Here is a 25,600-nt window from a genome sequence, read left to right on the forward strand (position 1 = left end):
GTACCAAAACAGCCGAAAGCTCAATCAGAGAATATAGTGCAAGCATCGCCAAGGTCAGGATCCCAGAGAACTAATGAAGTGAAAAAAGTGTAGATAATGCATCCACAAAATGCATACATTTAAACACAACAGACCTTAGTCAGGGTAGACCAATAATGTAATTATATATGGATGAAATGAGGCCACTGTCTTTACTAGGTCACATCTGTGTCTACTGAAAAATTATTTCGAAAGATGTTTTCTCAGCTGCTCAGTCTATATCCATTGAAGACGCTGCAGTTTTGTAGCTCTTCCTGCCATGGAATAAAAAACTGTTCACAACTTAACTTTTTATCTCACAATTCACACTTATTTTCTCACAATTCTGAATTAGTATCTCTTTTTTCACGCAATTCTGAGAAAAAAAAACATAATTGTTATAAAAGTAATACATTTTGATTTTCTTTCTCTTATCTCTGACTTTTTCATCAGAATTACAAAAAAAAGTCAGAATTGTTACCGATTGTAACTGTCAAGAAATGTTATATAGTAGACAAAAGTAGAAACAGATTGCATACATTACCCTGACTAAGGCCAACAGTTGTTATTCACAGAAATTTTATTGTGAGCTACAACCCGAATTCCGGAAAAGTTGGGACGTTTTTTAAATTTGAATAAAATGAAAACTAAAAGACTTTCAAATCACATGAGCCAATATTTTATTCACAATAGAACATAGATAACATAGCAAATGTTTAAACTGAGAAAGTTTACAATTTTATGCACAAAATGAGCTCATTTCAATTTTGATTTCTGCTACAGGTCTCAAAATAGTTGGGACGGGGCATGTTTACCATGGTGTAGCATCTCCTTTTCTTTTCAAAACAGTTTGAAGACGTCTGGGCATTGAGGCTATGAGTTGCTGGAGTTTTGCTGTTGGAATTTGGTCCCATTCTTGCCTTATATAGATTTCCAGCTGCTGAAGAGTTCGTGGTCGTCTTTGACGTATTTTTCGTTTAATGATGCGCCAAATGTTCTTTATAGGTGAAAGATCTGGACTGCAGGCAGGCCAGGTTAGCACCCGGACTCTTCTACGACGAAGCCATGCTGTTGTTATAGCTGCAGTATGTGGTTTTGCATTGTCCTGCTGAAATAAACAAGGCCTTCCCTGAAATAGACGTTGTTTGGAGGGAAGCATATGTTGCTCTAAAACCTTTATATACCTTTCAGCATTCACAGAGCCTTCCAAAACATGCAAGCTGCCCATACCGTATGCACTTATGCACCCCCATACCATCAGAGATGCTGGCTTTTGAACTGAACGCTGATAACATGCTGGAAGGTCTCCCTCCTCTTTAGCCCGGAGGACACGGCGTCCGTGATTTCCAACAAGAATGTCAAATTTGGACTCGTCTGACCATAAAACACTATTCCACTTTGAAATAGTCCATTTTAAATGAGCCTTGGCCCACAGGACACGACGGCGCTTCTGGACCATGTTCACATATGGCTTACTTTTTGCATGATAGAGCTTTAGTTGGCATCTGCTGATGGCACGGCGGATTGTGTTTACCGACAGTGGTTTCTGAAAGTATTCCTGGGCCCATTTAGTAATGTCATTGACACAATCATGCCGATGAGTGATGCAGTGTCGTCTGAGAGCCCGAAGACCACGGGCATCCAATAAAGGTCTCCGGCCTTGTCCCTCTCTGAATCTTTTGATGATGTTATGCACTGTAGATGATGAGATTTGCAAAGCCTTTGCAATTTGACGTTGAGGAACATTGTTTTTAAAGTTTTCCACAATTATTTTACGCAGTCTTTCACAGATTGGAGAGCCTCTGCCCATCTTTACTTCTGAGAGACTCTGCTTCTCTAAGACAAAGCTTTTATAGCTAATCATGTTACAGACCTGATATCAATTAACTTAATAATTAATCACTAGATGTTCTCCCAGCTGAATCTTTTCAAAACTGCTTGCTTTTTTAGCCATTTGTTGCCCCCGTGCCAACTTTTTTGAGACCTGTAGCAGGCATTAAATTTCAAATGAGCTAATTAAGTGGATAAAAGTGTAAAATTTCTCAGTTTAAACATTTGCTACGTTATCTATGTTCTATTGTGAATAAAATATTGGCTCATGTGATTTGAAATTCCTTTAGTTTTCATTTTATTAAAATTTAAAAAACGTCCCAACTTTTCCGGAATTCGGGTTGTATTTCTTTAACCTGTCTGGGAACAGAGTTACAGAGTGAGAGGGAATTTGTGAAAATCTGCTGACAGTACTTCAGTTATCCTTCAATCGCATGTTCAGTCATATCAAAAAAAAAAAATTAGGCATCCTTCCTAGTAAACGGAAAACAGTAAACACTGCATTTAGCATTTAACTTTCATTAGGCTAATTGTCAAGTTCTTTAAATCCCATCTGCAAAAATATTCAAAAATTTCTTCCCTGCTTTCTTCAAATGCACACATGCAGCTGATCAGCAGTGGAGCTAAAGGCTGAGTCTGCACACTCAAACGCCTCCAGAGAGCGATAATCTCAGATCTGCACTATGTTCTTCCCAAATCCATTTTATGAGTAAAATCGCTTTCATGTTTTTTTTTTTTATATTAGCAAACGGGAAGTTCTTTTCTAAGACAAGTCATCAAAAAAAAAAACCTCTATACACTCTGCAGGAAGGGGAAAAAAGTACTGTTTTACTGATGACCTAATATTTCCTAGGCACTGTTCAGATACAAATACAATCTGAATCTCACACCATAAAGCCGCTTTGAAAGTGATATAAACATATTCTGTGAACATATTAACAACAAACAAGCTCCTTCCTTCCTTCATGACTTTGAATTTTACAGATTTTACAGAAACTTACAGATGGCATCACAACATCCTGTCACTCACTTCTGTTCTGTCATTATGGTATGTCATCTTTCTTCTCTCTCTCTCTCTCTCTCTCTCTCTCTCTCTCTCTCTCTCTCTCTCTCTCTCTCACACACACACACTCACACACACACACACACACACACACACTCACACACACACACACACACACACACACACACACACACACACACACACACACACACACACACACACACACACACACACACACACACACACACACTCATCTTTGTCAAGTCTTGATATGTTATTCCTGAGATCAAATGTTCGTACTGCCAAAGGGTTGTTGGGGTTTGCTTTTCTTTAAACCCTGTGTTAAACGGAATAACCGAGTGAATGTATTAACACAACTAGATTTTCCTCTCAAAATGACTTCACTCCACACCTGTTACTACAAGATTATTTAAAAATACCACAGCCTGGAGTGTTTGGTGTCTGTGATGTGCACATCTTATATTTCTTATTAAAAACAACTTCAGAACATCCAAAGCACACACATACACACACACACACACATAGGGGGGCATGAGTTTATGAAAGCCATTTTATAACTCTCAAATGTCTTGAATTATATGAATAGAAAAAGATAGAAAATTCGCTGGATATTTACTCAGCTTCAGGCCATGCAAGATGTAGATGAGTTTGTTTCTTCATCAGAACAGATTTGGAGAAATTTAGCATTACATCACATACTCTCTGCAGTGAATACAAATCGCAGTTTGAACAAACAAAAAGATATGAAAGAGCCCAATTCAGTACTCGCAGTGTTCTGGTGGTCAGGGCTCACGCAGAGAAAGGCGTCTCCAAAACGCTTGATCATCGAATTTGCTTATTTTTGCTCTTGTGCCGACAAATACATACAAAATGTCAAAATATCCACCTTGGAAATTATGCTCGAAAAAACTGTCAGTAATTTCTTAAGTGAAAGTAAACAGTTGAGGAAAAAAATGGGATGTGTATTATATTGGATGCGTTCGTTGTCTCTTAAAGTGACCGCACCTTATTTAGCTACTGTCTGCTGTAATGTTAATCCAAGAAAATGAAAATGAAAATCACTCACTGCTCTTGACTGAATTAATTTGTAGTTTTAACAGTCAAACCAAAAATTATTCAGACACCAGGTATAATTTTTGATATATATAGCAAAACTGTAATAATGTGAGAAATGTAGGTTTCATTTTTACATTGAAGACTATACAGTGCTATTTTACATTTAATTATTTGGTTTCTGTACCTTGACACCTACAAACTTGAAAAAACTTAAACATTGTGTAAATAGCACAAATAAAAAAAAATAAACGAACATTCAAATTAAACAATTTCAAACAGGGCCTACTGGTACAAACTTCACCGGGTCCCTGCTGACCCCAGCTACGGCCCTGCTCACGCCTGTTTCACACATACTCCGTCTGCAGTGCGTATGCAGTCCATGTGCGTTACGTATGTGGTGCAGCATGGATGTGCTTTCACACAGGATGCGTTTGCAGTCCACTACTCGGTACGTAAACGATCGCTGCACTGCTGCAGACGCAACGCTCCTGGAATCCGTTAACATGGGTGCATAAAAAAATATGCAACGCATACGCACTGCAGACGGAGTATGTGTGTAACAGGCGTAGGGTTGTTTGCACCTTGTGCAATGTGGAATTAGTTTACAGCTTTTTCAGGCACTTTGTGATGCATTTTGGAAACAGGAGATGATCCCCTTTTCTAATGCACCACCTAGCTTGATAAACCCCTTCTCAAAGACTTACTGTTTGTCAATTTTATTTGGGTAACACACATATTCTGAATGCCTTCGGCAGAATTCGAATGAGCCATTTTAATCTAGATTAATCTAGATTAATTTCAAGATCAAAGTGAGATTAATCTAGATTAAATAAATTAATCTATGCCCACCACTAATATATAAATATATATATATAATATATATATACTTTGGTGTCCCAAAAATGTGTCTGTGAAGTTTCAGCCCAAAATAACAAATTTGGAAAAGCCAAATGCACATGCGCATTACCGTGAAAAATGAAAGTGATCCACAGTGTCCTCAATAGCTCCGAAAAATGTAAATAAAGACTCTTATGTTCAGTCTTACAATCAAACACAGAACACCGGGATTGCTTACGAGACATTGCTGATGTTACAGCTGCTCGAGCGTGGAGAAAAAGCAGGGCAGTTCACAATCGCTGAGAGTGAAACAATAGCAATGCAGAGCTGTCAATCAACGCCTGTGTCCCGGCCCTATGCAATGTGACATCACACTGCATGAGAATCAAAATGGCAGGCCTAGTGAGACTGTCTTAGTTTGAAAGTGAAGTGACATTCAGCCAAGTATGGTGACCCATACTCAGAATTTGTGCTCTGCATTTAACCCATCCGAAGTGCACACACACACACACTGTGAACACACACCCGGAGCAGTGGGCAGCCATTTATGCTGCGGCACCCGGGGAGCAGTTGGGGGTTCGATGCCTTGCTCAAGGGCACCTAAGTCGTGGTATTGAAGGTGGAGAGAGAACTGTACATGCACTCCCCCCACCCACAATTCCTGCCGGCCCGGGACTCGAACTCACAACCTTTCGATTGGGAGTCCGACTCTCTAACCATTAGGCCACGACTTCCCTGTTTAAAGTTTAAAGCCGATTAAAGAATTAGGAGTGGTTGGATTTTTATCATTGTAGGGTGGTTGTGTTCACAAACTGCAAACACACATTTATGTTCAAACAGTATATGTAAAAGTGGATTTTGCATAATAGGTGCCCTTTAATGTCTTTTTCTAATTTAAAGGGTTAGTTCACCCAAAAATTAAAATTATGTCATTAATATTTCACCCTCATGTCGTTCCAAACCCGTAAGACCTCTGTTCATCTTCGAAACACAGTTTAAGATATTTTAGATTTAGTCTGAGAGCTTTCTGTCCCTCCATTGAAAACGTATGTACGGTATAGTGTCCATGTCCAGAAAGGTAAGAAAAACATCATCAAAGTAGTCCATGTGACATCAGAGGGTCAGTTAGAATGTGTTGAAGCATCGAAAATTGGACATTTCTTATGATACCGGTTGCATCGGTTTTCGGATCAACAGTACACTGAACCGAGAACCGTTTCTGTTGGATGCGTCCGATTCGAGAACTGAGGAGCTGATGATAACTGCGCATGCGTGATTCAGTGTGAAGCACACCAACACACAGAGCGTCTGAACCGAACTGATTCTTTTGGTGATTGATTCTGAACTGATGCTTTGCTAATGTTATGATCGCGGGTAAACCGAAGGCTTGAATGAAGGGCAATCCTCGCCAATGACATCATTACATCGAGCGCAAAAGAACCAGTGAACGTTTTTTTTCAACCTGTTTATTGAATCGAACTGTCCGAAAGAACCGGTTCGCGGAAAAGAACTGAACTTCCCATCACTACTGGTGATCTGAAAGCCGATGCAACCGGTTCTTGACTCGAGAAAGAGTCAATCTTTCGTTCGTTATCTGGCTCGGCTCGGGGGTTCATCTTCAGTTCTCTCTTCACAGCAGTTCAGTCAGTGTACTGTTTGAGTAAATGAATTACTCTGGGATATTGGTTTGTTTGAACTCAGAGGGAGTGTCAGTCACATTAAAAAAGTTAACCGCTTAAGTAATTTGTGGATTAATGCTTATTGGACACGCGAACCATTTCAAACGATTCAGTTTCGATTTGGTGAACTGGTTCAAGAAGAACCGGTTAAATGGAATGATTAGTTCGCGAACTGGATATCACTACACTGTAGTGAACGCACTCACAACTGACCCGGAAGAGAAGACAATGCTGAATAAAGTCGTAGTTTTTGTTATTTTTGGAACAAAATGTATTGTCGATGCTTCAACAAATTCTAACTGACCCACTGATGTCACATGGACTACTTTGAAGATGTTTTTAATACCTTTCTGGACATGGACAGTATACCGTACATACATTTTCAATGGAGGGACAGAAGGCTCTCTAAATCTAAAATATCTTAAATTGTGTACCGAAGATGAACAGAGGTCATGAGGGTGAGTCATTAATGACATAATTTTCATTTTTTGGTGAACTAACCCTTTAATGGGGACAACCCAGTAAACATAAAATTAATTTTGGGTGATATTGAGGTCAATATAATAAAAACATAATTTTCATGGGTTACATTTGAGGAGCAAACAGCAGGGCTCTTTGTGCTCTCTGCTCTCTCTCTCTCTCTCTAGCATGTACGGGGACTTTGATGTGACTGACTTACAAGCCCTCATAGGGTTGCTCATTTTGGCAGGAGTGTACAAGTCAAAAGAAGAAGCAATAGCAAGCCTTTGGAATGCTGACACTGGAAGGTCAATATTTTCAGCCACCATGTCTCTAAAGACATTACAGGTTTTAAAGAAACAGGACAGGGCCAATGACAGCATGACAAACGTGAAGCAATATTGGATGTATGGGACAAGTGGGTCCAGCGCTTCCCTTTCTTCACAATCCAGGCCCCCATATCACTGTTGATGAATGTCTGGTTCCATTTCATGACTGCTTTCCGTTTAAACAGTACATTAAATAACCAGCCAAATATGCATTCAAATATGTATATACACTCAAAGTATCTTGGAGAGGTGAGGTTTCCAAGTCGCAACATCTAACTACTGGGGTGCCTCAGGGCATATTTCTTGGACCACTTCTCCTCTCTGTCTACATGGTATCACTAGGTTCTGTCATTCAAAAACATGGCTTTTCATACCACTGCTATGCTGATGACAATCAACTACCTCTCATTTCATCCTGATAATTTGACGATAGCTGCTCGCAACTCAGCTTGTCTAACAGACATTTCTTGCTGGATGAAGGACCATCACCTTCAACTCAACCTTGCCAAGACAAGCTTGTGCTTCCCATCAAACCCATCATTTCATCACAATTTCACCATCAAGTTAGGCACATCAACATAACTCCTTAAAAAACAGCCAGAAACCTTGGAGTTAAGACTGATGATCAGCTAGCTTTCTCAGACCACATTGCTAAATCTGTCCGGTCCTGCAGATTTGCTTTATTCAACATCAAGAAGATCAGACCCTTTCTTTCGGAACATGCTGCATAAATCCTTATTCAAGCTCTTGTTCTGTCCAGGGTGGACTATTGCAATGCTCTCTTGGCAGGTCTTCCAGACAGTTCTATCAAACCTTTACAATTAATCCAGAACATGGCAGCAAGATACATTTTTAATGAGCCAAAAAGAATACACGTCATATTTCTGTTTATCTATTTGCAATGGCTACTAATAGCTGCTTGCATGAATTTCAAGGCATTAATGTTTGCCTACAAAACCACAACTGAATCTGCACCCCTTTACCTAAATTCATTAATTCAGCCTTATGTGCCTTCTGCAAGTGAACGTCGCTTGATTGTGCCATCCCAAAAGAAGCACAAGAAAGTTTAATAAAGTCACTATTACGGTGTGACGAGTGGGGCGGGGCCGAGGGACATGGGAGCGAGGCCGGGGGAGTGATTGGAGATGAACTACACCTGTTCGTCCCACCGGTCTCGAGGCCCATGGAGGAGATGGAAGGATATAAAACTGGAGCGACGACAGTGAAGGACGAGAGAGGACCAGGCCTGGGCTTTTAGTTGTGTTTTGGTTTTTATTTTATGCGCACCAGTCGTCCGTGAGGGGCTGGTGCGCTGTTTTGTGTTTATTTTGTTATTAAAATGTTTTTGATTGTCCGCCGGTTCCCGCCTCCTTCGTCCGGAAGAATATGAAGGTTATATCGTTACATACGGACTTTTAAATTAAATGTTCCCTCCTGGTGGAATGACCTCCCCAACTCAATCCGAGCAGCTGAGTCCTTAGCCATCTTCAAGAATCGGCTTAAAACCCATCTCTTCCATCTTTATTTGACCCTCTAACTCTAGCACTATTCTAATTCTATTTTAAAAAAAAATCTAACTAGCTTTCCAATCTTTTTGTATTCTATCTGTCTTCTTTTCATTTATTAAACAAAATTCTAACTAGCTTTCTAATCTTTTTGTATTCTATCTGTCTTCTTTTCATTTATTATACAATTAACAAAAGCAAAAAAAAGAGCTCTAACACTAGCTTGCTCTATTCTTTTTCTATTCCATGTTTTCTTTTTATTTATTATATTATTTAATAGCCCTTGCTATGTGTACTGCGTTTAAGCTAACTGAGACTTGTTATAGCACGTGTATATCATTGCTCTTTTGTTGTTTTTGATTGCTTCCATTGTTCTCATGTGTAAGTCGCTTTGAATAAAAGCGACTGTTAAATGACTAAATGTAAATGTAAATATCTGTGGCATGTGATGCACAGTCCATCTATGCCTGGAATATGTAGGTGTACACAGGTAAATCCCCTTGACAAGCACCTGAAAAAAAAAATCAGGTCATGAGGGTGGTACTAGACATGACCTCTCTATCTGTGGGTGCTGAATCCGAGAACTCCAAAACACTTCAGGCTGAGCAAGAGTCTGTTATTAATAAACTTAAACAAATGCATTAGCAAAACCTCAGATTTTGTGAAAAAGGGGGTGGGAGTATACTATGCACTGAATAAAGATTAAGATATTTCTCAGATTACTGGAATATTTTAAATATTCACAGTATGGGTGTTGTCTCTGTTTCAGTGGTTAAGAAAATTACATCAGGCGGGAGTTTTGAAACTATCACTATCACATGACCACCATCCAGCTGAGGTGACAGTAAAAGCTCTGTGAAAACATATGAAGGATTTAAAAACCTTGTTATAAATAACCTTTTAATGATAGTTTATTTTCATTACTATTATTTGTATATATTATTTATTAATATAGTTTTTTACGCCTCTATCTGCCTGGTATTACAGTATCCTGTAGTATCTAGGGTTTTACATAAAAACAACAACAAGAACAACAATGTGTCAATTAGGTACTTTTATTTTTTAATGACGTGTATTTGTAGCAAAAATGACAATTGACATTAAACATAAATAAATACTTAAAGAAGTAACACAAAATAGAAACTGGAAATAGTGAAATGTGGACCAAGTTTCAGTGAAATTCTGTATTTCCATAATCCTCTATGATGCCTGTAATCATTATGTGTATTTTGCTGTGATTGAATGGCTGTTTCTCTCTGCAGATGAGGAGGTTGTAGGATGTGACAGCATCTGAAATACACAATTGAGTTCAGAGTTACATGCGAATCATTCCATTTTTTTTAAACAAATAAAAAAAAAGTACAATAAATAAAACATTTTTGTTACTTAGTGATTAAGAGGAGTGAAGTATCCTTAACTGAACAGGGCTGGTCACACTTACATGTTCTCTTAAACTTAAAAGAGAAAAAGACATGATTTGTAAGAAACCAATTGCAATTTGAAAGTTAAATATGATTGACATTTTAAGAAATAAATCATTTACCTGCTGAGAGTGTGTTGACAGTCTCTGTAGCTGGATAGCTGAACTCCAGAAAATCAGTACGTCTAATGAGACATCATTTTTAGAGTGTAGCCTCTGTTAGTAATAAATAATTATTTATTGTAACCCTAACCCACACACTAACCCTAAAAGAGAACTTTGTGCATTTTTCAAGCAACTTTTATTTGCTTTATTTTTATGCAGTTTTTACAAATGAGGATACCTTCAGAGTGAGGTCTTTTCATATTTAACTCACTTCTGGGCACACATTTGGCCACAAAGTATGATTAAGTAAATAGATAGCTTTCTATAAGGTTTAGCTGATATTCTGTCCCCAAAATTTTTATAGCAAATTGGTGTTGTTAGAGTTTATATATGTTTAACATCTGGAAACAAACTGAAGCAAGCGAAGGGAAGTCATAATCATTCTAAAACAAGTACATTTGATTATCATAATAAAGTCAAGGAAAATTATAAATTGTATTTATTTGGTGTTACAAACCACCCAAGAAGTGGGGTCGATTGTAATAGCACTCTTTGTGTTTGACAATAATTTGCATAGTTTAGGAATAAGTTGCAGATTTATAAACTGCATTCATTTGTAGCAGACATGGTGATTAATTATTAAACATTGAAAAATACATTCCAAAGCAACACTGAGATGCAAATTTTCAACCAACATGTGTTACAGCACACGACTTTGTGCGAAGAGAATCGCAACCCTCAGCAAATAAGCGCACAAGCCTTCAGCTTCTTTCATTCACTAATAAAACCAAAACCAAACCCAACATGACTTTTCGAGGCAGGGTTACAAACAATCAACAAGTGAATGGGGTATATGCACGAGGAACGCCACCGCAAGACACAGAAAAGCGCATAATCGCAAGACACTCGGGTTGCTCTGTCTCAGACTCTGTCTCATCGGCACCAAACTCTCGCGTCCACACCTGCCTCCTTTGCGCGCTGTTTATCCACATGCACCTGCTCGCTAGGAGACACTCGATGTCATCACTTAGAAAAATCCAAGTGGGTTCAAACAACCCTGATTGATCACTTCCATCCAACATCTCCAACATCACTCTCCTACCATGACAGCCGTTAGCCTCGCCTCTCCTCGGAAAGCCAAAGGTGTTCATCCGCTTTATCCGTGATCATTCGTCAAAGCTCCGCGGTTCGGACCCACGTCGCGGTGGCACGCGGAGTCGAGTGGATGCGATTGGGAGACCAAAAACGAGACCTTCCGGTGGTGATGAGTGATTTTGCGCAAGACTGTGCGCAAATGCACGTGCAGATAATCCCGAGAGGTTCACAGCGAGTTGTGAATGAACCCTACCACCCTCCTCACCAACTCACTTTTCCATAAAAAGCAGTTGTACTGGACGCTTGATGCGCGCAACGGTGAGTTTGGAAACACATATCGACCTTTGACGACAGCGCGCGTTACTGTAATGCAGGTTTTCGTGCCTTTACAAATTACAATACATTAGATCCGGATTCTCATATTAGGAAAGCAGGTTCAGCATCATGTTCAAGTACAAAATTATTAGTGCTTTAAGAATTTATGAATAATAATAATAGGTATACTAATAAAGAAAAGGAATGTAAAGAACCAAAAACAGAAGCGCACTGAGATTAAAAGGAAGGAAGGGAGAACAGGAAAGAAAGGAACGCAGCAGAAAAGAAAGGTATAGGGGAAGGGAGAGGTAAAGGGAAAAAAGAGAGGGAACAGTTTCACATTTAATGAATATAACATCCTAAACCCTTCATGAACCCTTAAGCAGTTTCAGCCTGCTTAATCCCACACACCATTTAAAAGGTATACAAATAAATTGTTGTTTTATTTTACAGTTTTAACTCTAAATTAAGATCAAATAATTAATTGGTCAAATTTATTGTTAAAAAAAATGTAAGCCACTGTAAACTTTCTGCGTCTCTGAACACGAGTGCGCGCAAATCCAATTGCACGTGAGCGCTCATTTAGTCTGAAGCGCGTGAAATTATGCAGCGGTGGGAAGCTTTAACGATCAGGGGGCTACAGTAATCATCCAATCCTTCCCTCCAGCGTCCAAAGGAAGATTCAAAATGAATGAGCGAGTCGATTTGCACCCTTTAGGGACAGAAAAACACGTATGTGGAATTTTTGGTGCGATATGAATTATGTTGGTTTGGACTATGTGCAATGTACTACTAAGAACCAAAAAAAGAAAAAAAAAAGAAAAAAAGAAATACTTATATTCTATACCTGTTAGCTATAGTGAGATGGAAACAAATCAATGTAATTTACATGCACATCATATGTTTAAGATTTATTCTTAGTATTTTTTCAGATTACGTTTAGAGTTAAAAGTATAAAAAACGTATAATTATAGGCTACATTCAGCTTAATAATACCCTAACACTCAATTAATGTAAACCATGCTTGCGAATTAAAATAACTAAACAATCAAAAATGGTAAAGTAGCTTAATTTTTAAAACTATGTTATCTAATGTCCCCCAGACTGACATTCATTTGAACATAAACTGATGCTTGATGTCAAAATGTTGGTTTAATATGCTTATGGCATTTAGGGTATTATGGGCATATATGTTAATGATGCTTACTTACACAGAACATCACCAAATTGTGATTATTATAAGAATATGTATATGCATGCAAATACTGGAAAGAGGAAAGCAACACGTTAACTCATATACAGTAGTTGTAGTTTTTCAAAGTGGGCTCAGCTGATTATTTCAGATACATTTTTTTATTAAAAAAAAAGGATGAAAAAAAATTGAGATTTTGAAAAGAAAAAAAAAATTGAAAAGAAAAAAAAATACTGAGATAAATTGTGACAAAGTAGAAAGTATTAAAAAAATAAAATAGGTGGGTGCACCGTTATGTCTATTGCTGTGAAATTCATCACATTCCTTTCACTGATGTTTCAGCTGCCAACATCAGCAGAATGACATTGAAGTGTGTTGAGCTTTCCAGCAAGTTTTTGTTTGTTTCAGGGACAAAATGCATAACATTGCAGACAAACCTAGTTGTCCTCTCAAGCGGTCCAACCTCACATAAAGTACAGTGCCACTGACCAAACCAGCCCTGTTGAATGAACTTAAAAGTGAACAGATGCAGAAGACAATAAAAGGATTTCTGGCAAGATTCTGAAGCTCTGTTTTACTACACTTTTAAAAAATGTAAGAAGCAAATAGCCAGGCACAAAAAGAAAATTACTTTTATTAAAAACAAGCCTTGCATTCATTATGTACCAGCGCCAGTACCAGGGACTGCATGTTAGAGAACAAACTTGTGTGTTGTGATTGGTAGATGGTACTTGATAAATCAATACAGCAAATTACATTTCTAAAATAGGCCAAACACCTAAGAAAGCAACAGGCAGCCAGGTTCTTGGTTACATTTTATTCTATGTACAGTAATTTGTTATAAATATAATAAATTTATTTTATTTATTTTTCAGAAAAGCGGTCTTGTAGATACATTTAAATAACAGTTTGATCATAGTGGTGGAGATGACAGAATGAGAGCTGGGGTGGTGGGAGAAGATGATTGGTTTGTAGAAAATGTAAAATCTTCAGAGAAAACAGCACAGCCAACCCACACAAAGATGCACAAACAAAAATATGCCCTCAGACTGACTTTACCCCTCTTGGTGTCCTGACAGGTCCTTACAAGTCTATGCTGTTTGGCTGGGCAACATGGATTGTGCCATTTCCTCACTGGGTCACGAACATTAATAAGATGGCTCTTTGTTGGACTTCACTGATTCCACTGGCTTCTCATAAAGTGATTTTAAGTTCCACTTAACACCACATTTGCAGCCTGACTGAATAAGGTAGAATATTTACTCCTTTTAACAGCTGCAATGATATTAACCGCAGGTCATCATGTTACAATGTGATGTTTTTTTGTGTTACTGTGGCAACAGAGCACAGTGTACAACCATGAGACAGCCGACAGGACAGTATGAGGCAGAGATGCATAGCCATGTTTGGGATCTTGAAAAATTAGTTCTAAAAACAAAAAGATTTCATAAAACAAAAATCTTCAAAAGATACGAGAGATAAATTAACATGGAAAAAAACAGATCCAGTCACACTTCAGGTGCATTGAAGACAAAACATCTAAAGTCGGTTTGTGTTTAGCTCACCATTGAAGACCGTACAAGCACATCAGATGCAGTGTTAAGTTGAAATGTGTGTTCAAGTCTTTTTATTTACTTATCTCTCTCAATTAGATTTAGTTTTAGCAACAAGTAGAAAAATCTGGAAATCCAGACCAGTTATTTATTTAGGTGGGACTTTGAAGAACTGTTGGATCGATGATGCAGAGTTCCTCAAACACTGTTGATGATAATGAGGGCAGGCATGGCGCTCTGCTGGCTGGTCTCACACATAGCACTGGTCTGTGCCAACTTGGCGAAGACACGGGGTGTGCCCAAATTATAAACTCCAGCTTGGAAGAAACAAGCTTTCAAGGAAAGCCTGTACACCTCTTGAGCCTGGAGCTGCAACTTATATTGGGTCTGGCCCAGCCAGCTAAAAGACCCATGCACTTCCAGTGACTCTGGGCTGCAAAGATAGACAACAAGAGTGCGAGATGGCTTGTAAGTTCAATCTCAAGATTTCAAAAAGACTCTGGGATCAGGGAAAACTGAGCTGTACCTGGTCGTTTTATGCCGTAGATCAACAATGACGTCTACCTGAGCCGAGGAACAGTTGGACAACGTCAGGGTGACTGGAACCATACATAAACTAGAAAAGGAAAAAAAAAAAAATTCTTCAAATTCTTGAAATAGCAATGCTTTGTGCAACCTCCACAAAGGCAAACTTCATTTGAAATGAGCAATTCTTCCGTTGAAATATGCAATAGAAAACATCAGTACTTGAGTCTCCTCATGACCTCTTATCGGAATTCAAACATGTTGCCAAGTTTTTAAGCCAGACAAAATTGATTATTCAATATTTATTTAATTTTGTGATGTAAAATATAGCACTCTTGACTTTCATCTGGATATTACTTTGATCAATGGGTCTCATAACTTCTGTTAATCCCATACTGGTGTGCAGCAACTGTAAGTCATTTGTCCTGAAGCACAAATATGGATGGACTAACCCCCTGACTCTGGAACATTCATCTCATGCTACAAGATGTTTGGTTCAATTTCCTGGCAAATTTAAGTTTTGTATGGCAGTGCTGTTGCACAGTAAGATGAGTTTGACCCGGGGTTTAGGTCTTCGATTTTGTTCCCTCACTCTGCTATCCTAAAATTAAAATTAAACTAAATAAAACAACAAAAAATACTTTAAACATGTAAAGTTGGCAGTAAAATTCAAATGAGGGCTATTTTTTAAACGCATGTTGAACATATATTTTGTATGACTCATTCATGTATACAGTTTCTTCTTTTCTTTGACCTTTCCGATAAAAACAACTTCTGGTGATGTATATGTCAGATGTCAGACTTAAGTAATCATTTAATTGAATAATTTTATAATTTTATAAATTTCCAATATGAAAGATCTGTCTCTACTTAAGTTTCATTGCAATTTTAAGACATTTAAAGCATTTAAGTTATTAATAAATTCAAATGTTATTTCAACCATTTTTTTCTCCTAGCTAGTGTGTTATCGTGATTAGATACAACACATCCAGCATCAAGTGCAACAAATCAACAAAATGTCCTAAAGCTTGTGTTCAGTTAGGATAAAAACTCAAAAAGGCAAGAACTTTTAGCTCGTGACATTGTTAAATTTGATTAATACAGTTTGTTAGAGTTATTTATGATGGTATTCCTTAAAGTGTTTTTGAAGTTGTTTTAAAGTTATTACTAACTCATTATTTTCTCTTGTTAGTAAATACTGATTTCTTGCTTCAGTGACTACATTTACATGGACATCAGTAATCTAATTAATTACCTTATTCTAAATAAGCTTTTAGAATATTCCTTTCATGTTCTCGTTTTACATGTTATAGAAATGGCACACATCATTACATCCCCAGGCAACGCCATCCGACGTCCCCTCCAGAATTTCACGTATAAACATATGTTTCGTCTTCGTTATAATGCCATATACAGTTTTGGGTGTTTAATTTTTAATTTACTGAAAGCTTCAAGTATGGTTAATTATTTGTCATGCTATACATGCAAACAGATGACAACGACGACTCTTGTTTACCGTCAAACAGTTGACCACTACTGTGTGTGTATCCTGTCGCAAAACGTGGCGAAAAGTCCTATATGAAGTCCATCCACTATATGGAGTAAAATCCTTGAACGCTTTCCTCAAAAACCTTCATTTCTTTTTATCTGAAGAACTCTTTTCTACTGCATTGATGTAAATCCAGGTAAAATGTTTGTCCGTTGTTGATTGGTTCTGAATTCGAGCTTGAGGTTGACTCTAAGAAAGGGGCAGACTTTAAGCAGACTAAACGATTGGAGAAGTCTGGCATACATCACGCTGCTGTTTTTACAGGAAGGTCCAGTTATAACATTTGGATTGAGTATTACTAGGTCAAAATAAAACGCATGGATGAATTGTTTACTACTGTATAAGATCGCTAAGATGTAATAGAGAGAATTTCCATTTCATGCCAACTTTAAAGGAGTATGTTCATGTTACAGGTGTTCTCTTTGAACAGCAATTCTTCTCAGCATTTCAGTGAGATTTTTTTGCCATTGACTGAGGACTGGCATTTGTTCCTCAACGAACAGACAAACAAATTTCTGACAGCACATTCGCACAAACCCAAGGCAATGAGTGATGACTGAGCTCTTGGAGTACCATCAGCTCGACCCGGTCCAGTTTATCTCCATCTTTCATGTGGACACACCTACTTTCCACACACCACTGCAGAACTAGGCCAGACAAGCGCTCCTGTGGGCGTCACTGTCTGAGTCTTATGACCTCAAAAACACAGTCAGCGGATTTCAGCTAACCGATTCAGGTCTCTTTGAGCTTTTCAAAAGTGTTTGTTTGTATGCACTTTACCTCTTTTGTGGGAAGGGATGATCATAAGACTCTGGGTAGTGGAGACAGGTCTTTATGAGGTGGGAAAGCTGTTCCAGTGAGGGCTTGCTTACAGGGGGAGGAACGTCAGGCTTGAACTTCAGAAGCACCATTTCCTGAGTTTCCTAATTGACAAAAAGAATAAGTTTCATTCATTCTGAAAGCTTAAAGGAATTGGCACCAGCAGAGGAAATTGCTTTAACAAAATCTTTTTATTCGGTTTAAAGTGTTTGCGTGTGTGGCTGAGTGAAGAGAATGTGGTGGATGTGACAGTACGAACGCAAAAGAGAGAGAAAAGCACAAGCTCACGTGAGGGTTTCTAAAAAAAGACTTTGAGATCAACATGTGACACGCCGTTCCCTCACGTGAGGGACTTCCTCTGCAATGAATGGGTGTCGCTATGCAACGGCGTGCAGAGAGAGATTTCAGACCGGATGGAATCGTGCCAAACAGCAGGAGGGAAACGGAGGAAAAGATGAATGGATTACAGAGCAAATTAAAATGTGAATCAATGAGAAGCTGAAATGGAGAAGGAACTTTTGGAAACGAAACAGAAAAGAGAGTTTGGACACTGACAGGACTTTAAACATGCCCTTTAAAAGTCTGTATTTACTCACTCTCATGTTGTATCAAACCTATATGACAGTTTATTTTTTTTTTTTTTTTTTGTCCAAGCTAAAAAATAAATAAAAATAATAATAAACAGAAATAAGACCTACTGTAACTGGGGGAAAACTAAACAGAGTTAAAAAAAAAAACGAACTACAATAAAATAACACTTTAAATTGTAGTTTTTGATATACATAATCGTTCAAATTTGGGGTTGGTAAGATGAATGCTTTTAAAGGAATTCTGATCAAAGGGGACCAGAAAATACATGAAATCAGCAATAATGTGAAACATGACTATTTAAAATCAATGTTTATTTTAATACACTTTCTATAAAAATGATTTTATACCGTTTATTTTAATTACAGTTTATACTCAAATATAGTTTAAACATAAACCACAGTGTGTGTTTGAAATGACATGAAGGTGAGTTTTAATACACAATGTGATACTTGGCATCTACTACACTTACATCCATGCGCGCACACACTTTTTGATGTGTAGTCGTCAAATCAGCAGAGAGCTGTCACTTTGCACAAAACACCCACACAAAACGCTCGACTCCTTCACCTTGCTAATACCAAATATTAAATACTTGTTAAACACACACACACACACCCCCAAACAGACCTGCTTTTTCTGCTGCTTATTTGCACCATTATAGACATACAACAGGCAAGATTTTTCTGCACAGTAAACACATTAAACATCTGAATATTAATCTGCATATTCAAACAGAGGAACATCTAGATTGGAAAGGTGACATGCAGAGCCAAATGCAGACACAAACGAAGGTCAGAGTCTCTGCTTTCTGGCTCTCTGACCATTTAAAGCACCTTAGGATGCATCCATCTTCATAAAGAGCAGACTCACTTATAATGCTCTCAAAGTCACATTGCTCTTGCACTCCATCTCAGATGGAGAAAATAGAAATTCGAGTTATGAGAGGAAGACTTGAGCGAGCGCCAGTGCAGAAGACTGTGTGTATTTAGCTTGTATTTGAGGTCAGACACCTCACAAAGCACCTGAAGTGAGAAACAGAAAGGGATAAACACAAAGTGCGAGGTGCCAGATGCTAAGAAAAGACGGCCAAAAAAAGTCTCTCTCTACAAGTGAGTTTGTCTGTAGGACTCCTATATTCCAGTGAACTGCTCAGAGACCCCTGGGAAAGTGTTAAAACCCACCGAATGTTCAATTTATTGAACGTCACAGAGTTTTTGCAAGGGGCATAATAATATTAATGGGGTAGATCATAGGTCATATGATGCAATTTCAAGTTTTCCTTTCTCTTTGGAGTGTAACAAGCGGTTTGTCTATAGTTAAGATCTGTAAAGTTGCAAAGACTGAAGTCTCAAACCCAAAGACATATTCTTTATCAAAGTTAAGACTCGTCCACGTCCTCCTGAAACGCCTCGTTTAAACCCAGGTCTTTGTCACCGTTTAGGAAGATTTGCATGACACCGCCCAAATGTTCTTGCAAAGAAAGGCAGTGTAACTCTTATTCTAGCTGTAGAATTGTTGCTGCCACTGCCATGTCGTGGAGACACTGTGTGTTTCGTTGTGAAAGCAAAACTACTTAGTTTGGCCTTCCAAAAGAGGACAAAACAAAAAAAATCAGGGGTTAAGTTGATTTTACAACACTGTTCCAGAACAGTTCAAACCAAATATAAGACAGTATAAGTCATTATTAACAGTAATTATGTCCCCACTGGATGCAACAAAAGCTAGTTTATGATGGATTTTATTGGTTTTATCTCATCATGCCAGGACAAGGGATCACAGTATGGTAAGTGCGTAACATTTCCATCACATGCTTGAGGTATTCAGCCAATCACAATGCACTGGATAGCTGGCCAATCAGCATAGACTTTGACTTTCAGAACGAAAGCTTTGTAAAAATTGACGCGTTTCAGAAAGACGGGGCATAGAGGAGAAACAATAATGTACAGTATGTAGACAATAATGCATTTTTTGAACATTAAACCACATAAACACATTACATTACACCAAAAACACAAAATAATGTTCTTTTTAGCAACATCATATGACCCCTTTAAAGAAACCTGGGCTGTCTCCTGAAGCCACAGGAGGGCGTAATAAGCAAAATAATGCACAGAGTTAAATTGCTTATTCAATGCAATGAAATAATGACTATCTATAAAAAAGTGCATAAGGTCTGATCTAACAATTTTCTCAATTGCATGAGCAATTATGAACAAAACCGCATCATGTATGTATGCATAGCTTAATACAAAAAGCAGACGTGGCAATCACACAGATTGTATTTTATTCAGAACACGCGTTAAAATTTTAAGGAGATTTTAAATAAAAATCTAAATAAAAAATATACATTTGAAAGCAAAAACGATACATTCAAATTTGAGGTGTGCTTCCTTTTAGGTGTGCATCTGGGAGCCTTATCAGTAAATAACGATACCGTTTTATCTCAAAGGTCTAAGTAATCCACATTAATCTAAGTCTTCTGAAGAGCAAACTTGATTTACACTAAAGAAGAAACCTCTTTGGTTTTCATGCATCAAGTAAGCACATTTGTGTCTCTTCAGAAGATTCATATTAAACGTCAAATCAAAGTTTTGATGACTATACATTTTTGGGTGAATTATCACACAGTGTTATCAGTCTTAGCTTACTTAGCTGATTAGAGTGTGGCACCAGGCGTCTTCAATATCGAACCTTTTCACAATATTCTAATTTTCTGAGATAGTGAATTTGGGATTTTCCTTCGTTGTCAGTTATAATCATCAAAATTAATATACAAGAAATAAACATTTGAAATATATCAGTCTGTTTGTAATGAATTAATATAATATACAAGTTTCATTTTTTGAATGGAATTAGTAAAATAAATCAACTTTTTGATGATATTCTAATTATATGACCTGCACCTGTATATGATTTTGTCATATGACAAAATAATTACTTGGAGAACAATGAAGAAAAAAAAAAAAAAAGTTTGTTTACTTTAGTGCAATGTACTTCTTTTTTTTCCCTCCACAAGCAGTACTCAGGTCTCCAATAAAATCACACACAATGATGAGCTTCAAGGTCCATCTCCTCCATTTTATTCATCTTTGAGCACCAAAGAATCCTTCCTTCCAACCTTCACCTTTCTTAATAAAAAAAGTCAGAGGACATGTACACCTTTCCCCATATATCAAGGTCAGGAGACTGAAATTATTTCTTTTACCACTTTCTTCAAAGTACCTTTATAACCTCCAATGCCCTACAAAAGCATCAAAGCTCTGATGCGTAAAAGTGACTTGCTGAGTGTCAACAGATGTCCATTACTTCAGCTACAGTGAGAAACACAGAACTGAATTAAAGTCATTTTGACCTCATTTCGATGTGTTGGTCTCATATCTGGCTTACTCAATCAGAAAATTCACTAAAATTAATTTCCACGCTATCAAGCATGTTTGACTGCTGCAGTTTGAGTAAGACATTTTTTTGCTCTATCAGATGACAAGACCGATATTAAAATAACAGGCCATTTGCATATTTAGGTTAAAGCTTCTGTTCACAGGATTGTTATTTGAGTTCAGGTTCTTTGCCATGAGGGGTATTTTACTGAAACACTGAATCCTACAGGCAAAAAAAAAAGCCAACTGAGTGCTTTGCCTGTGTGTATAAGGATAAATCCATTTTGGTCTATCAATAACTGACAATTCAAAACATACACACACAAAATATTATTTGCTCATTTGCTTATGTATACACTTACCAAGCCTCATTGAAAAGATACAGTGGTCTCTTGCACTAAAGCAAGGGACTATATTCTTTATAGACATTCATTTGTAAAGCACCCACATTAAAAGAGCTGAATAGCAAGGGAGAGTCATTGTGAAAGTGTGTAAGTACCTCTTTCTGCGAGAGTGAGCAGGCCTCTTTGCCAATGGTTTGCAGTGCAACGTGAAGCTGCCCCTCTAAAATCAGCTGTTTGTTATCCTCCACAACATACCCCTGAAATGACATTATATGATTAATACAAAGATATTTGTCCTCAAATCTTAAAGCATCAGTAACGCCATGCATTAATTACAGCAAGACTTCACTGAGGAGCTGATTTTCTATTGACAGTACAAGTGATCAACGTTAGTGGTGTTAAACACTGGTGCATTCATCCAAAATGAATGAAAGGCAGTTAGTTTGGTGAACAAATAGAAGTTAGTGGCTAGTTGGCTGGTAATGCTTTTAGAAATGACCTTGTATTATTATCTATTATTAAGGTTTAAATCAAGAAACTTAAACAGAATTGACATGGGTGCCAGCTAAACAGTTAAAGCGTGTTTAACCCACTAATTTACACACACACACACACACACACACACACACACACACACACACACACACACACACATATATATATATATATATATATATATATATATATATGTGTATATGTGTGTGTGTGTGTGTGTGTGTGTGTGTATATATATACACACACATATACATATATACATATACACATATATATATATATTTTTTTCACTCTTCTTGAATCAAAATAAATGCAGGAACATTTCTTCAGGGTACCTTCCAGAGGACGATGATGTCAAGCTCTACGTCACTGCATTTTTTGACAATATCTGTCACACCGTCATCAGTCCCGCTCTGTCTCCACATTTGACTAGCATTGCTTGTGGAAATGCCCCCCCTCCTGGGTTCAGAGGGCAGACCCCTCCGGAAGAAAAAATCAGCACATGGAGTAGTAGAGCTGACAATCTAATGAAAGAGAAAAAGACAAAGAGAGTGAAACACAATGAGGACTGTTGAGAAGCTGAATGAAGACTATAGTCAGTGACAAGATTTGAACTAGTACTGAGAACAAAAGGAGATTCTTACTTGTTCGTTGCCAAGGTTGAGGTCGGCAAAGGTGTATTTATCTGAGGTAGCTGAGGCATTGAGGAGAAAAAAAAAATGTAATTATGTTCAAACATCAGTACTTTAACCACAGTTTTCTCTATTTTAATTGTCTGTGAGCACCTGTGATTGCGGAGGCAAAGGCAAAGGCAAAGCAATTTATTCGATTCACAAATAAAATGCATACACCTCTACATATGCATTTTGGAAATCTGATTCACATCTTGGTCTTTCCAGACAGCAGTTTATTCAGTGGTGCAAATGCTGCATAAAAATACACGGAATACACAAGGGTTTGCGTACGTGTGCGTGAACTGGATGCCTCACCTTCCTCTGTTCTGCATCTGGTGGCTTTAAAGCACAGCTTACCCCTCTCCCTGCTGGCCAGCTTAGAGTCTGCAAACACAACATGAAATGAAGGCAAAAACAAGAAAGATGATGAGTGTTCATCCACTTACTTTCAGAAAATCTTTTATTTTGGTGCTTCCACATACGAGACTCAAATACACATAAAGAGTTCAGATGTCAAGGTCAGTTAATTAACTCTTAACTAAAAAGTGCATTTTGCTCCTATTTCACAAGCTGTTTTCCATCTTTCTTGATTATCGCTTCAATGGTTTAGTTTTAATTTGCCCTTAGCATGTGAACTCAGGTCACAGTTACACTTACTTTAACATGCCAGATGATAGCTGTGTGGGCATAACAGCACAAAAATTAATTATTTACAGAACTCATTTGTCACAGCTGTCAAATCTCATTTGCGCTTACGCATATTCAAAATTACAAGATTTGTCAAACCAAGTTTGATGTCACTAGCCGGGTGTCCATTCCAGATTTTCACAAAACTTTTATAATATTTTATGTATGTTGATAAAAAACCTATTGCGTTTTCATTAATCAATGTTATGCGAAGAAAACTTTTTTTTTCTCTTACGACAGCAATGTTGGTAGGTTTACATATATTGCAGCCACCGCACTAGCCATTATTTTTGGATCAAAAGAGGACAGCCCTTTATAGAGTGGACATGTGTATGAGATGTTTCTTGGAGGTTACAGTACATTAAAGAATGATCAAGTGACTTTTACGTACACCAAGTGGCCTGTTAATGTGAAAATGGAATTATCTATTCCTTTTTCAAACTGCAAGAAAAACCACCTCATGCGAGCGTAAAAACTTTTTAAATAAGTTAATTTGAAGAGTAACCATAAATCACTACTTTTGAATATACTGAAGTCTCTCATGGGGAAGCAAGTGATTTTAAAGGAAACATTCCACTTTTTTTTTAAAAAAGGTTCATTTTCCAACTCCCCTAGAGTTAAACAGTTGAGTTTTACCGTTTTTGAATCCATTCAGCCGATCTCCAGGTCTGGCAGTAGCACTTTTAGCTTAGCTTAGCATAGATCATTGAATCTGATTAGACCATTAGCATCTTGCTCAAAAATGAGCAAAGAGTTTCTATATCTTTCCTATTTAAGACTCTTCTGTAGTTACAGTGATATTATGCAGCGCCTGAAAATATTCCTTTGAACACTTTGGACATTTTTGAGCGAGATGCTTAACTGTTTACATAAACATTTATGCATTTAGCGGACGCTTTTATCCAAAGCGACTTACAGTACATTCAGGATATACCATATATACCTTGCAGTGCATTCAGGATAACCCACAATGCTCTACCACTGAGCCACAGGAGCAGGAGTTTAACTCTAGGGGAGTTGGAAAATTAGCCTGTTTTTGAAAAAAGTGGAGTGTTCCTATAACCATTTACAAGGGGTAGTCAGTGATTTAATTGTCATCTAAATCCAGAATGCCAGCGTTTATCTCTTACCACCCACCTAAAAAAAAATCCCTGGCTGAATTTTCTAAAAAAATTTTTAGGTGATATTTAAATTTATTTTTTTACAGGTGTCCATATGAGATACAATGGTTTAGTACAATTTTAGTTTTTGGTTGAGCTTAAAGTTTAGTACAAACATTTTATGTTTTTTTGTTGTTATGAAAAGTACTCAAAGACTAACAACAAAGCAGTATTCTTCATGTTTGTAGCTGTAGGTCCTTGATCCATCGTCTCCTCAGATTAAAAGACACTGTTCCTTCAGGCCAATAAATTAATTAAAAGTACGGAATTAAAGTACTTTTCAGGCATATTATTTTAACTATTTACATTGTTATTAACTTTGCAGAAGGATGCAGGCATAAATGCTACTAAACAACACCAGCCACCGGGCTGCTGTGTGAAACAGGAGATTGATTTTACAAACTTAACAGGCATACACTGATTTAGCTTTGGAAGCGTTGCGCTCTGTTAAATATGCATTGTTTTATAGCCAGTTCTTGTTCATGTTCTTTCACATCATTAAATATATTCGCCTCATCCAAGCTGACGGGGTACAGGATGAATGCATGCACGGGATTAAATTTTCAATTTAGTACACTGCTAAAATGCGTATGCCTGCATGTTTCACACACCCAGCACAATTTCAAAGTGACCTAATTTCATCTCAGCATTTTAGAGAAGCTGCATCACTCTCTGCAGGATGTGTATGAGCGTTCGTTTCTTGCTCTTAAGGTATCAGCCTTACAGTTGACTCAACACAAATGCAATGTGACTCACTTTCAATAGGTCATTTAAAGGCTGCTGGTCATGGAACGTACCACTCTGCGTCTGTACCCGCTCCCAGCTCTTTTGATACTCTGCTTGGCCTGCTGAAGTGCAATCAAGTTCCTCTGCATCAATATTCACAGTGCTGGAGGTGCATATGGATTTATATAGGACGATCGCTCTTTACACAGCATCTTCAAACAGATCTGTGTAATATT

At 37.7% G+C, this 25,600-nt stretch overlaps 1 protein-coding gene across 2 annotated transcripts in view; it reads right to left on the reverse strand.

The window, feature by feature from the left end:
* Positions 1-13,666: 13,666 nt before the first annotated feature.
* The window catches only part of LOC132106944 (trafficking protein particle complex subunit 8-like), a 56,756-nt gene continuing 44,822 nt past the window's right edge, over positions 13,667-25,600 (reverse strand). For both annotated transcript variants that reach the window (XM_059513050.1, XM_059513049.1), the window contains 7 exons: positions 23,107-23,175; positions 22,762-22,811; positions 22,453-22,641; positions 21,778-21,879; positions 17,272-17,414; positions 14,944-15,033; positions 13,667-14,850 (listed from right to left, as the gene is read on the reverse strand). In XM_059513050.1, coding sequence (XP_059369033.1) covers positions 14,616-14,850; positions 14,944-15,033; positions 17,272-17,414; positions 21,778-21,879; positions 22,453-22,641; positions 22,762-22,811; positions 23,107-23,175 — 878 coding nt within the window. In that variant the 3' untranslated portion in view covers positions 13,667-14,615. The remainder of the gene's footprint in view (positions 14,851-14,943; positions 15,034-17,271; positions 17,415-21,777; positions 21,880-22,452; positions 22,642-22,761; positions 22,812-23,106; positions 23,176-25,600) is intronic.

This window comes from Carassius carassius, chromosome 27 (assembly GCF_963082965.1).
Source record: "Carassius carassius chromosome 27, fCarCar2.1, whole genome shotgun sequence".
In the NCBI taxonomy this organism is placed as follows: Eukaryota; Metazoa; Chordata; class Actinopteri; order Cypriniformes; family Cyprinidae; genus Carassius; species Carassius carassius.